Source organism: Scardinius erythrophthalmus (genome assembly GCF_964197995.2).
Source record: "Scardinius erythrophthalmus genome assembly, chromosome: 15".
Taxonomy (NCBI): domain Eukaryota; kingdom Metazoa; phylum Chordata; class Actinopteri; order Cypriniformes; family Leuciscidae; genus Scardinius; species Scardinius erythrophthalmus.
Genome location: NC_138235.1, coordinates 29,898,884 through 29,914,697, shown reverse-complemented (window position 1 = coordinate 29,914,697; position 15,814 = coordinate 29,898,884). Strand labels below are relative to the sequence as shown.

At 36.6% G+C, this 15,814-nt stretch overlaps 2 protein-coding genes across 4 annotated transcripts; one reads left to right on the top strand and one right to left on the bottom strand.

Annotated features, from left to right (window-relative positions):
- Window positions 1–268: 268 nt before the first annotated feature.
- On the top strand, window positions 269–2,404 carry LOC308703521 (SH3 domain-binding glutamic acid-rich-like protein 3). Its single transcript, XM_081387092.1, has 3 exons — window positions 269–570; window positions 957–1,124; window positions 2,257–2,404. The coding sequence occupies exons 1-3, from the start codon at window positions 526–528 to the stop codon at window positions 2,317–2,319; spliced, it is 276 nt and encodes a 91-aa protein (XP_081243218.1). The 5' UTR covers window positions 269–525; the 3' UTR covers window positions 2,320–2,404.
- Window positions 2,405–3,468: 1,064 nt separating this feature from the next.
- sh3bgrl2 (SH3 domain binding glutamate-rich protein like 2) lies at window positions 3,469–15,527 on the bottom strand. Of its 3 annotated transcripts, none has more exons than XM_081386136.1 (4): window positions 15,263–15,527; window positions 6,205–6,390; window positions 4,959–5,030; window positions 3,469–4,635 (listed from the first exon to the last, which is right to left on the bottom strand). In XM_081386136.1, exons 1-4 carry the CDS (start codon window positions 15,305–15,307, stop codon window positions 4,573–4,575), a joined length of 366 nt encoding a protein of 121 aa, XP_081242262.1. In that variant the 5' UTR covers window positions 15,308–15,527; the 3' UTR covers window positions 3,469–4,572. The 3 variants fall into 3 exon arrangements, with proteins under 3 accessions (XP_081242262.1, XP_081242264.1, XP_081242263.1); XM_081386138.1 differs by having other exon boundaries at window positions 3,469–4,736; window positions 15,263–15,522; XM_081386137.1 differs by having other exon boundaries at window positions 3,469–4,697; window positions 15,263–15,486.
- Between the last annotated feature and the right edge of the window lie 287 nt (window positions 15,528–15,814).

Here is a 15,814-nt window from a genome sequence, read left to right as displayed (position 1 = left end):
ACCACTAGGGTGCGTAATGTTCACGGTATATAATACGCGCCTCAATATTTTTATTTTTATATGTATAAAACATGTATATATTTATATTAGTATATTTGTTCACTTAAAACACACTTAAAATGTTTACATTTTCTAGACCTCTGAGCCATTTTCTTTCACTGCTTCCAACTTAGTCTGGATGATTTTTAAACATGTGGTAATTAAGTGACCAGGTAACTTACTTGTTGGGCGCACTGTGATTTATGTAGGCCTACTGTGTTATCTCGGTGGAGAAAAAAGAGAGAATAACCCCCTCATGCAAGTTTAGGCATGCCACAATGATATATTTTATGGTGTGTGAGTGTGTGTGGGGCGGGGTGGAAGAAGTTCTTGTGGTAGGTGGGGCTGTCAGGTGAACTGTCAAAACTTGCTTTCCTGGTCCTTGAGTTGGCTGAGTTTACTGTTTTTAAACGTTCACACAGCTTACTGAAATACTTCAGCAGCCACTTCTATTTTCAACAAACCTTTTGAATTGATTTATAAAAGATGTCCGTCACGGTGTATTTCAGCAGTGTGAGTGGTTCTAGAGAGGTGTGTATCTGTATTTGTATGTTACTTCTCTTACTGTCTAGCATTTGATACTCGCTGTTTGAAACTTAAACTTGCTGAATGATGACATGAACTTAACTGTTTTATGTGTACTCTCTTGTTTCGTATTATTTAACGTGCTATACAGTTGTCTTTATATCTAGAAGAAGTGAGGAAGTTATTTCTACAGTGATACAAATGTGTACTCTGGATTATGTGAAGCCTTTGTATGTGTGTGTGCGTCTGTTGAAGGATAAAACATTTCCAAGGTGCTGAAGAACATGAAGATTTGTAGTAAATAACAGATAGTTGGGGATAGTTAATTTCTTGTCACATGTTTTAAGAAAGTGTGTTGTCAAAGGTACATTGTTTTCCATCTGTTTCTTCAGGTAAAGCAACACCAGTCTGAGATTTTCCAGTTCCTGGATTCCAAGAAGATCAAGTACCGTGCTTTGGACATCACATCAAGCACTGACGTGAAGGAGGAGATGAGGAAGAAAGTTGGAAACCCCTCAGCGATGCCCCCTCAGGTCTTTAATGGGGACAAATACTGTGGGGTGAGTCTCATTTTGCTGGCCTGTAGATCAAGGGACAGAAAGTACTCTCTATTTGAACTGCATCACACCAGCCTCGAGGGAAATGGTCAATTGATTTGATTTTATGACAAGCTTTAGACAGCCACCACACTTCTGCACCCGTCTGCTACACTTTTACAGCAGCGATTCCTTTTAAACAGTCTGAACCAATTTATCATTATTTGTTATTTCTTATAGTTTGCAGAAGTGTTATATTAGACCTTCATTGCCATGTTATCTTTATAAATGACTATTGACGTCATGCTAAAATTAAATTAATATTTTAATTTGCATTCATATTTTAATTTTAATATCATTACAATCACTCAGATGAATGTTTAGAAAGAAAATATTTTAATTTGAAAAAATTATTTCACATTAAACAGTGTTAAATCTATCAAATAATGTGACTAAGTTCAGTGTGCATGAGCTTGTCTGTTAATTATATCAGTTCTAAGTCATGGGAACACAAATTAAATATTTCCAGAGAATGACACTTTTACAGTTATTAAGATGAGCACACAAAGGGCAGGCTATGTCCTGTAATAAAGTATAAAAAACATGGAAATATTCTAAATAAACACTTGTATGGGTTTTGCAACAAGTGTTTTGAACCACTGAGTCAGTAACTGGGAGATACAAAACGAGTTTTTGCAGTGTATGTTAAGGCTATTAATTTTGTTGCACAAACAACACTTAAACAAAAGCCTTTGCATATAGACACATGAGACCTGTCAGGCTTGTTCACTTTCTTCTAAACAAAAACACACCCTTTAAAACACTCCCATCCACTATAGATGTTTCCACTGCTTCAAGTGCACCAGTGTGTTTTTGTGATCGTCTGCTGCCCTGGGGAACATCTTGACATTCTCTTATGAAGCTCAGAACAGCGCATGCCGCTCACAAATGAGCAAATAATCACACAGCTCGGATTCCAGACATGCAGTGTGTCTGGATGTACTTTACCACTAATGCCTGAGCAAATGCTTTAAAATCAGCTCTTCAGGCGTTCATGTCTTATTCTTTCGAAGACACATTTTTATTTGTGAAAACCATTAAAAAGTATATTATATAAATATATATATATAAGCATATTCTGTGTTTGTGTTCTTAGGACTATCAGAAGTTTTTTGATGCAGTGGAGGATGGGAAACCAGAGACATTCTTCAAACTCTGAGCTACTATAGACACACTGCACTAAATCCTTGCATTTTGAATAGATATTTTACATGTTGAGGAAATACATATTTTGCACCATTAAATGTTTAAAAAAAGAAGATTTTTCTATCAAGTGTATCTTTACTAAATTTTGTATCTACAAGGGTACCTCATCACATTTTGAGTAAAGATGAGCAACGTCCCTATTTGTCCACTAGGAAGCAGTGTTAAATCTATTATTACTATAATTCAGTGGCCATGTGTTTTTCCTCTTAATTATATAAGTAGTCATGGCAACACAGATTGGACATGTAAATGCAGTTTATTCTGGGAGGGAATAGTTTTAGCTGAACTTTAGCTTCCTAATTTAAAATGATATTTATATATAATTGTTTATGCATATTTAATTATTTTGAGATCAAGCAATATTTGTCAGACCTGTTGAAGACTCGGCTGAAGACATCTTTCCTGTATGTAAAAAATGTGATGTTGTTTGAGCACTGTATCCATTTTTAATAGTATTCAATTCATGAGTAGCAAACATCTGTATCTATTTATAGAGGAACCATATTTTCTCACGCTCCCTACATCAACCGCTTGTACTAGCTAAAGTAAAACTGACACATTCAAAGGCATGCTGGGATATCTTAAGTGTTCCAGTAGTTTTTTTAAAGGTTATGCAGTCCACCCATATTATACTATGACAATAGCTTATAAAGGTATTTGAACAATTAATCCAGGACAACATTAAAATTAAAATAATTTAGGTAACACTTTACAATGAGGTTCGTTAGTTAACATTAGTTAGTATGAACTAATAATGAACTGCACTTGTACAGCATTTCAACATTTAGTAATATCTTGTTAACATTAGTTAATGCACTGTGAACTAACAATGAACAGCTGTATTTTTATTAACTAACGTTAACAAAGATAAACAAATACAGTAACATGTATTGCTCATGGTTAGTTCATGTTAGTTAATACATTAACTAATGTGAACTAATGAACCTTACTGTAAAGTGTTACCAGAATTTAAAATTTAAAAACAAATATTTGTTTTAAATATAGAATGCCACTTTGTTTGATATTTTGTTTTATATGCAATATTTTTTAAGTGTCAAAATGCATTTTGAGGCCACTGTGATGAGAAACACAAGAAACCATCAGCTTTTGAATATACTTTATTACAAATTAGAGACATTTATTCATTTAGATTATGAAAGTAAACAACAGTAACAGTACATATAAAGGAATGACTCCATTTTACAGAATATGTGTGTGAGCGTGTGTGTAAGACAAAATGGGCATAAAACGTAATTGTGTCCTGAGAATGATGTGTGTGTATGTCTGCGTAAACATAAATGCAGAGCTCATTCATGTGGAATCATTTAATGACCGGGTGGGAGGAGCAGAGCAAGAAGTGAACATCATAATGAATAGTAAATTAAAATGCAGAGAAAGTAGGTATGGGAAAGTGTCTGTGTTTTGTTTTGGGCGGTTTCGGAGGAGAATGGCAGTAGTTTGCCCAAGCGAATTGTTCCACAAAAACCAGTAAACCAATATTCTCCCCAGCACTGTATAATATAAGTGAATATATAAGCTACATAAACGGGTGAGCTGAGAGTTGAGGCATCACAGTGTTGTGCATGCTACTATACCCCTGAGAAGAAAAACACACATTATCAGACAGTTAAAGAGGAAAGACTTGGATAACCTCAAACAAGACACGAGTTCTTTTTTTCCACCAGAAGGAACAAAAGGCTGTAGGAATGAGATCTGAAATTCTGATAATAAATCATAAACTATTCAAATACTGATTCAGAACCAGTTTTACTCAGAGAAGCCATGAAAAGCCATTGTGGGGCATGGAAACACTGAGCTCAGATCAGTACTGTTACACTGAGATCTTAATGCAGGTCAGGATTCTATTTCCTGTTTTGGCTTCTGGTCTGAACTTCTTTTTACAACCAGATCAAAGCCTATGGAAAAGAAAACATTACCTGATTCTTTTGCTGTATCCCTACATTTCCTTTTGGCCATCTGTCTGAGCTCCTTAACAAAGAACGATTTACAAGAGACTTGCACATGCAACCTTGCAGACACACAAACAAGTTCACTTCCATCCTGATATCATATTTAAAAAAGAAGAATAGGCTTTTCATGCAACACGTACAACAAACGAAACCAAACGTAACATATAAATACTTAATTAGGCCATAGAAAACATTTGTAACCACCCTGTGTATGTGTTTGAACAGACATACGTTTCTTAGGAATAGCTGGGCCGGAGGGCAGCAAGTGTTTTGGCAGAATGCAGTGCTGGCAGTGAGGGCTTCAGACCAGGGGACAAGAGTTACATCACAGGAGAAAGAGGCAAAACCACAGTGTTTCAGTCTATGGAAATGTCAATGACATGGTTCAGGATTCAGAGTCCTGCAGAGAACGGAATTTAATTCAATTAGATGTTAATCTAATGTATTATCTAATGAGAATAGCCAGGAAACTCATGAACTATATGACATACAAAAAAATCCTCCTAATAATCAGTATGTTGTCTGGCTGTCCTGTAAAAAAATCTATTTTGTTTTAAGAATGTTTCAATTTTTTTTACTGGACGGTGAATTGATTTAAAGACAGGTGGGAGTGTGTTTGTACCTTTACAGAGGGCAAACGGAGGAACGAGAACACCGTGTTCGTCTCTTTAGACTGGAAGAAATCTTCGTAATCCTGAAAAATAATCGAATGATAATGTCTGAGTAGAGTTTATAGCAACAGCAACTGTGTTTATTACACTATTTGTCTTTAAAATTGGATATCTGCGAAACATCAAACTAGTGATTCAGATGATATAAACTATGGCATTAAACATCCATTAACATGATCTTAACATGAAATTATACAGTTTTCTTAATATAGTCCTTTTAAAATAAATAACAATAGCTCTAAATGTAAAACCTATTAGAAGTGTCTTGCCCTCTATTTATGTCAAACAGTTAATCGCTGTGACATGTTGTGAAGGAAGCGGATCTACTGTTCTGATTGGCTAAAAGAGGTGCTGGGGGCGGGGTCTGAGAGTAATCAGGATTATTGTGAGATTAGATCATTTGGGCACTCAGCAAAATCCAGCCATTACTGCCATGAGTCATTCACAAGATATATAAACCTTACCTTAACTCAAGCGTTGAATGATGAATCATTTCTAATTTAAGATTCAAACTCATAAACGTTTTTCTGATACTTCAGCCATGTATGGCAAGAGAGTCACGGTGACATATTACACTACAAATCTAATTCATAAATAGAGTATGTGAATGTGAATATTAAAGTGTGTGTTGCCTGCAAAATCTGTCCTTTTTTTTAAAAACTTGAAATGAAAATGCCTTACCTTACACCTTATATAAAAGACATCTCATGCTTTAATGTGATTGGCTAGAGAAACACAATAAATACTACACTAGAATGTAACTGGCTGGAAAAGAGAGCAGTGCTGCACAGTTTACACCATGGATTTTTGTTTACATGTATTGATTTTGAATAAACATCCTCTCAAACCAACCCAATGTGTTCACTGGCCAGACAGAGAGCTTTTAGGTTATCATTGATTTAACTGTTTGAGAGAAAGAAGAGTTTTTCTTCAGCAGACCCATCCCAATCCCTGAGACATTTTACTAAGCCAATTAATACCATATGAATTAAGGTCTGTAGTATATTGATGAAGATATAACCAGTGTGTGAGTATCTATCCAACAATAAATTAGCTTCTGATAGAAGATCATTGGTTAATCTTTGAACAAGTTAATGATGTTTTAAGGGGAGAGGTTACATCACCTATCCAGTGTTTGACATATCAAGCATGTTGACTCTTTTAGTTAAAAGAATGGCACATGTGAGGCGGACTCACGCCGCAGTAGTCGTCTCCATTGAAGATCTGAGGGGGGAGAGGATTGCCCTTTTCAGGTCGTTTCTCCTCAGGAATGTTCCGGTACATCCAGAACCTCTGATCCTCCAGCATAGTGATGTCAACCTCCTCAAAGCTGATCCGGTTGGCCTCCAAAAATCCCACAATGGCTTGCTGGTGTTTCTTCACCTGAGGAAACACACAGTAAAGTTATTCGGTCAATCTGTGCTAGTTCTATTAGGGCTACTCTCAAATTAGAACTTGAGTATGAGCATTTATGAGTTTTGGTGCATTTGCATGAATATTTATTATGACCGCCGCTAGAAAAAAATAAAGCGGTCATATAGGGATTGTCAAAGTTTTTTTTTTTTTTTTTTTTTTTGTCATCTACTGAATTTTCCCTCAACGATACCAGGGACACCGAAACACCGGGGAACATGAAATTTGGTGGGCATGTAGCCCCACTAGACTTTTACGGAAAAATTTCGTTTGGTCCCCGGGGGCCACCCCCCCCCCCCGCGCTGGGCCCCCCCAAACCCAAAAAATGCAGTTTTTCCTAAATAACTACCTGAACCGTGGCACCGAGGATGAAGAAATTTTTATGGTATGTTGCTCTTAAGGGCCCACATCAACCTAGCCCATAATCACTCATTTGTGATTTGCACCCCTCCCATAAAAAATGAAAATGCAATATTATTCTGCTTTAATCGCCCCTATCTTCAGTTGAGATGTTCAGAACTGCACCATATTTCATGTGTATGATTAACTTGACATCCTCTGGGGGTATGCTAAGTTTCGTAGAATTTCATCCATGGGGGGTATGAAATAAATTTATTTATGTGCACATTTAGTGACTGTACACTCATCGGCCTGTAGATGGTGGTGTTGAGCGAAGGGTTGCTGGTTTAGGATGATACTGTCACACACACACATGCAGGAATACAAACAAACGCAAGCATGCACACACACTGACATCCACACGCACAGACACACACCCATACACACACATACAAATCCACATGCACAGACACACACACGCGCACACACATGTACGCACGCATACATACACGCACAGACACACACACACACACACACACACACACACACACACACACACACACACACACACAGACACACAGACACACACATACACAAACACGCACACATACACACACACACAGACAGACATGCATATACTACTACTTTTTTTAGGTATCAGCCATATACCCGATTTACCAATACCCAATGTGTTATGCTTGGGCAGTATACTAATGAGGGGGGTGGGACATGTTTCATGCCATGTTAGATCACATCCTGAGAGTCTACGCTTTCAGAAAATATATAGTTTATATAGTTGAATCAGTTTTCTCTTCATGGTACAGACCAAAATGTATTATGTGTACACTTTCTTCACCTAAATCCATAAAATCCCATTAATTTCTTCACCTAAATCCATAAAATCCCATTAATTTCAATGGGACATTTACTTAAGTGTTCTACTAGGTACAGTGGGAATGAGTTTAATTTTGTTAACATTGTTTTTTTAAAACTCTGGGACCAGGGCTACAAGATAAAACCACTTTTTTGGGGAAATTTTTTTTTTTATTTCAGTAAAACACAACAAACCCATGCCAAAGTCAGATAACTGACTTTTACCATCAACAGGCACCTCAACCGTTTGGTAGAGGTTTGTAGAAATTGTCTGTGAATTATTAAACAAACTGCCGATGTAGCATGAAAAAGACTTGAACACAATAAGTGTGTTTTTGAAACTCATTTTTGTAATACATTATGTAGGGAAAACCACTTTTATGGATGTGACGTTTTCACATTATGGATGTTAAGTGTCTAAACTAATGACTTTTGATATAAAACTTAAATAGTAATGGCAAATAATTACAAAACTCTAAATTATCCATGATCCACAGGAATACTCCAGACAGTCTTTTAAAATATACAACTTATATACATAAACACGCAATACAGCCAAATTGCTCCACGTAATTTATTTTTGTGGAAAGCCAGTGCAGGCCTGAGCGGCGGTCATATTTTGTACCGCCATGCGGTACATCTAGTTTGAGAAATTATTTATTCAAAATTGGGAAGTGGAAGTGGTGTAATCTTAAGGAAACTCTGCAAGAGTTACTACTGCAGATACTTAGCACATTATTTGACACATTTAACTCTGGTTGTGTGTCATGCAAAATACATTTTAATAAAGTAAAATTAAATGTGATAATATAATTTTTTCAATGTATTCATTTTAATATTAGCCATTTAGCATTTTTACATTTATCACCTATAAATTGGTCCATTTTTGGACTGATCATCCTTGTAATTGTCAGCCTTGAAACATGTTTAATATAACAGGGTTTACACTTACAGTATAGTTATATGTTTTTGTGTGCAAATGTGTTCATTTGTCTATTCTAAAAACACACAGATGGACATTCCCATTAGCCAGATGTAGGAGGGAGAGTATTGATTGACAGAGGGATTCATTTGAAAGTAAATGGAAAACATATTGTTGTAATGTACACACCTTAAAAATATTTTCCATAAAACATTTAAAGCAAATCAAATTTAACACAGAAAACAACGAAAGACTTTGTGTGTCTGTCATTGTGCTTGTTGTGAGTGTCCATTTGTGTGATTTAAAAAAATGTTTTTTTTTTTTATATCTGTTCTTTGTCTGAAGTTAGGTTCTGAATCCTTCCCCATTAACATTAAATAAATATTTTGTCCTTATCTTACTCACCTGTCTGTCACCATCTGCACTCACTGACTGCCTTTGAACTATGTTTAAAAACTCAATAGGTTCATTCCAGTGCAACAATGCCAAGAAAAGCAGACTTTCCAAAGTATAAACATGTCTTTTTTTTTTCATTCCTAGCACTCATAGTTAATGAGTGCATTAAGAATAGGCACACAGAGATGAAAAAACTTCCAACATTACAAAAGAATAACATTACTTTTAAAAAACCCTTCCTTATAAGAACTCAGTAGACTTGAATTGATGCATCAGTTAACATTTAAAAAGCTATAAAACTGAAAAGTGTTATTAAAAGTATATTAAGTTAAAAAAACAAAAACATACTGATGACCGAAAGTCCATTTATAGCTTAAACTATCCCTTTAACATAAAAATGGGATTTTTTATTAACACTTTTTGTTATTGTCACGATATGTCATTTGTGCTCCGCAAGTTTCAGTTTTCATGGACTTTTAGTTTGTTTTCATTCATCACGTGTTCATTTGAGTTTTCCTGCCAATCATCATTTCCCTTGGACACTAATCATCACAGCTGTTCGTCATTTAGGTTATCACCATGTGTATATTAGTTCCTCACCATCTCTCTGTTTGCCCGGTCTTGTTTGCGTTAGCACTTGTCTGTATCTGCCCGGTGGATGTTTATTAAAGGAGAATTCCGGTCAATTTTAACATTGAGCTCATTTTATTGTACATTTGGAGTGCTGTCAATACAGAGAACAACTACAAAAATCGGTGTTGCCTACACTGAGTTATTCTATTTTTAAAATTTGCACCCTGTTGACTTCAATGGGGAAGGTACTAAACCTGCTTTTAGCCTCTTAACATCCTTGATGTGTCATTACAAGTGCACAGAAAATGTGAGTGATTCCTTCTGAGTGAACATGGTGAATCTGACTGCAGTAGATGTAAAAGATATGTATAAAAATGATGTTATTTAAGCCAGCGCAAATACCTGTTTACATCCCGTTTTTCGGTTGAAGTCCAAAGTAGTCGATTGCCGAGTTCACGCGCATAGGTTTATCACGCGCGTGAACTCGGCAATAGACTACTTTGGACTTAAAATGAGCTCAATGTTAAAATTGACCGGAGTTCTCCTTTAAACTTTGCATTTGAACTTATCCTGATCTTCTTCATCTGTCTGTCTACAAGCCTTGCTTCTTTCTTCACATCCTGATAGGAATCAACAATAGAAGTATGTACATATATCTTCTGTGCAAGTCTCAGGACCAAAATATTTTTGTCCAATCATTGCATTCGGTCCGAATACAATGATACGATGTCCTACCTGTCTGTCAACACCTCTTTTTTTATAGTCTGTATTACCATACCTCTCGCGCAGACATCACATGTCATCAGCGTGTTCTGTAAGGCTATGCAGAATTGTAAACACACAAGCTGTGTTTGAAATCGTCCCCTATGCTGCTTTTGCATAGTTTGTGCTTGCTGTTTAATAATTATTTGAAACTTAGCAAACTGGCAGCTCCAGTAGTAAAAAAAACTTGAACTCTGTCATGGAAACTATGTACAACCCTTTATTAAACAATGTAATAATCAAATAAAAAAGGAATTTATGATATTACGCTGTACCCACATTGGACCAGATGTTTAGAAAATGGATGGATGATTCAGCTGCGGGTGCTATCTTCTGGTCAGACACGGGAATTCATTCAGTGCGACCCTCAAAGTGCTTTATGGGTATTCTCTAGTCGTTGAGTGTATATTGGTTGTACACTCGTTATTGCAGTGCATTATGGGTGAATGAGTGCACTCGATAAAGTCCACTATGGTTATGAACACCACTAAAGATGGTTACTCCATGTCATAACTGTAATTACAAGATGGCAACCCGTGTCATTCTACCGGATCTAATCTACGGATTTATGCATTTCTATGTCAATACTATCAACACTGAAATTAATCTACCGCAGTCATGTGGCACAAGTAAGATCTCTAAGTTGTTTATGTTCATTATTATTGCAATGTTATGTGATTTGAGACATGAGGTAGTTTAACGCCGTCTCTCATGATGCTTTGCAGACTCTGCTTTGTGCTTTCATGTGTTTTGAAGGAGGAGTGGAGACACTCTGAAGGAAGGGAGGAATCTTAGGCTTTCAAAGCTAGCCTGTCTGAAATTGCCTACCCTACCTTTAAAATAATGGATTAGCTATATGTAATCCTTTAGCTGATGGTATATACATTATCCCTACCTGTAAAAACTTTTATTTTTTTTACTAGATAACCCATACAAATTAATATTGTTAGTATTCAACAATATTAAATAATATTTTTGACTTATTGAATGAAACTTAGTTAATCTTTTTTCGGTTACCAATTTTCCTTGCTCACCAGGCTCCAGGACTTGCACGTTTTCAATCGGAGCACCTAACTATATGAGAGGCCTAGTTTCAACAGCTGTATGAGAGGGAGTGACTTACAAAAACACACACCTACACACCATAGTTTGGAAGTATCAAAGTGTGCTGTCCAGAAAGAGAGAGTTTTTGGATATGTTCTCATTGTGGAGGAGGACAGATGGAGTACAAAAAGTCCCCTGTCTTACCTCGCCTTGCCTTCCCTATCTTTGTCTCCCTCTCTTTCTCTGCTGACTTTGCAGGCCGTGTTGCTGGGCACCGCATGCAGAGCTGTTTAGATTAATTTTGTCACTAAACACACACCTCTGCACATAGAAAGCACAAGTGCATTAAGATTCATACTCAGCGATGCATTGATAAGCGAATCAAATATCTCTCACACATACACATATAGTAAAAGAAAGAAAAGTTAGAGCAGCTCTCTATTAAGCCCAGTCTGTGCTTTAAAAAAAAAAAAAACTCTATAAAACCCCAGCCCTGATAAACAGAGACAATAGCAGCTCTAGCCTTGTGTCAAACCAGCACAGTCACACAATGCAGCTATTGATTTATCCACAAAACAAAAGACTGAAGACATAGACATTCGCTGTCCATATGATTTATTTTAAGAACTCCACTTCTCTTTCTGCCACAACCTATTAATAAATAATCAGAAATTGTGTGTTTTGTACATGATGTATATATACATAGATGCCTAATTAGCGCCACTATGGCTACTTCTATGGCCCACTAGGTAATCTGTCTACCATATTGGACTGATCAAAGTCGGTCCGTGAACATTTGAGAGCAAGTTGACTGGGCGTCTGAAACCGTAATTAGACGCATGCACGAATATCTATATCTGCAATCAGCAGACATAAGCAGATGATTTTGCTGAACTAACACAACAAGACGAAGGCGTCAGGTAACACAACATTAAAAAGTTCCCATAGTAAAAGTAAAAATGTAAAAAGTACCATAGTAAAAACCTGTAATATTGAGTGAATACATAAACACAAAGCCAACACATTCTCACCTGTGAAAGGTTATCCCAATTCTTCGGGAATTTAAATATTGGCGGTTTCACATCCAGAATCTTCTGACTCTTTCTGCAAGTTACAGTTGGTGGCCAGCAAGTGACAGACTAAATTATGAGTTGAGACATTTATTAATTCAACTGATTTGTTTAAAAATGCTGATTTGTTCAGAAATGAAACAAGCCATCTGTCTTTATGAGACGAGTCTTTGAATCATTCGTTCAACCGTTTTGTTTGGAACTATGATGGATCAAAAACAGACAAAGTAACAGGCAAAATTACATCTAAAATGTAAGTTACTTAATATTCACTTATGTTACAGTATACTGAATTGTTGTATATAAGCAATATCATTCACAACTGTGTCCTTTTTTTTTATAACATCATGCTGACTCTTGACTACGGCCAATTCAGAGTCATTCTGATATATTCGGAAATTCAGCACTTTTGCTTATGATGTTTTATATACACATAAAAAATAATCAGTTTTATTTTAGTTTATATTTAGCTTTATTTCAGTTATAGTTTTAGTCATTTGGTACTTCAACTTAAACGTGTTTATTTCAGTTAGTTGCCAAGTCAACATTATTAATGTGTACGTTTTTTTGAGTTGAACTTTTTAGCATTCACATCCTCGTAATCTCGTAATTACAACTTGTACCACCTGACCTCACCTGACCACCTGAGTTGTCATCTCGAAATCACGGTATTTACGACATGACTTGAATGCAGTTTAAATGAACAGCATTTGGCTGGTCATATGATCATGAGGCGGCCTGCTCCACTCAGCTGAACTTTTATTAAACTACTGATATGACTGGATTCTTAACCATCTGAATGTACATCATTGAACATATTTTTCAAAACTTTTCAGTCCAAAACTTCAGTCCAAAGGGAAAAAGTGCACTTTTAGAGAAAGATAAATCCCATGCAGTTGAGAGTGTCATTCTGTTCTCAATCAATGAGCTGAATGCAATCTTACCACTCAGACTTTCTTAAAACACTTACTGAGCCTATATCACTGTCGAACCCATCAAACCACTAAGCTTAGCTGACTGAAAATCACTCAGAGAGTGCTCTCAGTCCTTCGCATGCATATGCAAAGTGCAATGGTTGGAGGTGGATGAGTATAACGAGTGGAAAAGGTTAGTCAGGGGTATGACCTTTATAATCCCCTTCTGAACAAAGCTTATGAGAGCTAATGTGAATCAGGGTGTGTTTGTGTAGCCTAAATCTCAAATATTGCTGTCATTTAAACAGTGCACTGCACAGACCGGAAATCCTCTTTAGGTACATATTGGTTTCATCAACCATCACTCACTTCACACAAACATCCTTTTGACACAACATATGTTATACTGTATAACAAACACATTTGTAATCTTAGTGAACACACACACACACACACACACACACACACACACACACACACACACACACACATCAGTACAACTGGCATATTTCACTTTTCCTTTCTAATGATCATCTTGTTTGCCTTCTACAGAAGAGCGAGAGCATGAAAGAGATGTTTGCCTATATGAGAGCAGTGTGTGCTGAGAACATGAAGACTTAAAAATAGCTCTTTTTGGGTAAACAATCCGGGTCTTGTAGAAATAATGAGATAGCGGAAATCAGCGCATAACTCATTTAGACAATTACCTCATTCTGGCACTTTTAGGTTACAATGCTGAAGTACTTGCCTATCCGTCTGCGAACATCAAAAAACACACGCTTCATCTCCATATAAGAGCTGTCAAATACACAGTGAGTCACTATACAAACATCATTTGATAACCATCAAACACCAAAGAATGACATTAAATACAGGACAAAAATAATAAAATTGCACATCCTTCCTCCCAATCTCTGTTCAGAGACTGTGATCTCCTCGTTTAAAGAACTAAAAATCAATGTCACTGGGGCAACCAGCTAAAAGGCTGAAATATAATCCCTGCACTGAATGAATCAGGATATTTCTCATGCTTTCCCTGCTTTCAGGCTGCATTACAGAGCGATTAAAACCGAGCTGATCTGCACGCCATGCGATCGTGGCATTGGAGTTGGCAGTGGGTTGGTTTGTATTGTAAACATGAACTTTGTCCAACCTAAGCTTTATGACTGGTTTCAGTGTGACGAGGTGGACAACAGCTTTGGATTATCTCAAATAAAACATAAACCACATCTTATAACCATTAAAAAACATTTGATAGAAATCGTTGCTAAACATATAGATCGGAACTGAGCTTGACACTGATTATGTAATGAAATCCATTCTAGATTCATAATAAGTCATGTCTATCCAGAATGTTCTGCACTGTGTGGCTTGAAAACAGTCACACCTCCAGCTTTTAGTTATAAAGTGGACAAATGGTGTGCACTTGACAATAATAATAATACAAAAATGTACCATAGTGTAACACCATGTTTTTAGAAAACCATGTTACCACTGCACATGAATAACTACGTTCCATGGTTTATATAATTACCATAATGTCATTTGACTTAAATACTGTACCCTGGTGTCACCTGCAAGAGAGGGTAGGTTTCCCATGATGGGCTAAGTTCATAAAATCAGCGGGGCTTACTTGAAAATAAACGCCAAAAATGTCTTGTTGTTGTTGACATATGCATATATAACTCATGTGCACACAAAAACCTTAATGAGTGCCATAAATGTATCACAGCAGCAAAGTTATTCATTTAAGTCTGTAATATATTCTTACATCTGTCTAATCTATTCCATAAAATAATAATGTATGACAGTCTGTCATACATTATCTATTTCAATAATTATTATATGGAATAGATTAGAAAAACACAACAGATCACAGAATAAATTTTCCTAGCAACCAGTTTTACAACATGCAACTCTTAAATGCGCGATGTAAACATGTTACTCACCGCGACAGACCCGGACGAGGAGGCGATATACACTCTGATGACCATCCTAATCCTCACTTGCCCTCTCGAAAAAGAATGAAGCCTGCTTAATGTTGCGTTCTCTCGTTCTATAGACTTCTTTGGAGCAGCGGTGACGTCAACTTCACCCTTTGAAATTAAAGTGAGTGCTCGCGCCCAGTGTGTTATAATAAAGCCGCTCGCGCTCCATCAGTGCACTTCACTCCACCGTCGGGAGCGCGAGACATTCAGAGCTCAGCTCCAGCTCAAGAAGGGAATCATGGGAAATGTAGTTTTAATCTCCTAAAAACGAAGCCTATCATTGTTATCATTTATCCGCCGTAGGGGATTATCATGTCAAGAACATGGTGATAAATTAGTTAGGATAAATATTATTGTCATCATAGTTAGGATGTTGCTGCCAAGTCAATATTGTAATTTCATTATGAGGAAATAGGCCTATAGGAACACTGTTATAGCCTAATGTTGCCACCATGTGTTTGCAACCCAGTGTTGTGGGAAGAAAGGCAACAGCATGTGTGCCAGAGTTTTATT

What these genes read in the sequence shown, in the direction of transcription:
- LOC308703521 (XM_081387092.1), top strand. Translation starts at nt 526, where the DNA reads ATGTCCGTCACGGTGTATTTCAGCAGTGTGAGTGGTTCTAGAGAG. An exon ending in GTGTGAGTGGTTCTAGAGAG is followed by an intron (nt 571 to 956) that starts GTGTGTATCTGT and finishes CTGTTTCTTCAG; the next exon opens with GTAAAGCAACACCAGTCTGA. An exon ending in ATGGGGACAAATACTGTGGG is followed by an intron (nt 1,125 to 2,256) that starts GTGAGTCTCATT and finishes TTGTGTTCTTAG; the next exon opens with GACTATCAGAAGTTTTTTGA.
- sh3bgrl2 (XM_081386136.1), bottom strand. Translation starts at nt 15,307, where the DNA reads ATGGTCATCAGAGTGTATATCGCCTCCTCGTCCGGGTCTGTCGCG. An exon ending in CCTCGTCCGGGTCTGTCGCG is followed by an intron (nt 6,391 to 15,262) that starts GTGAGTAACATG and finishes GTGTTTCCTCAG; the next exon opens with GTGAAGAAACACCAGCAAGC. An exon ending in ATGGAGACGACTACTGCGGC is followed by an intron (nt 5,031 to 6,204) that starts GTGAGTCCGCCT and finishes ATTATTTTTCAG; the next exon opens with GATTACGAAGATTTCTTCCA.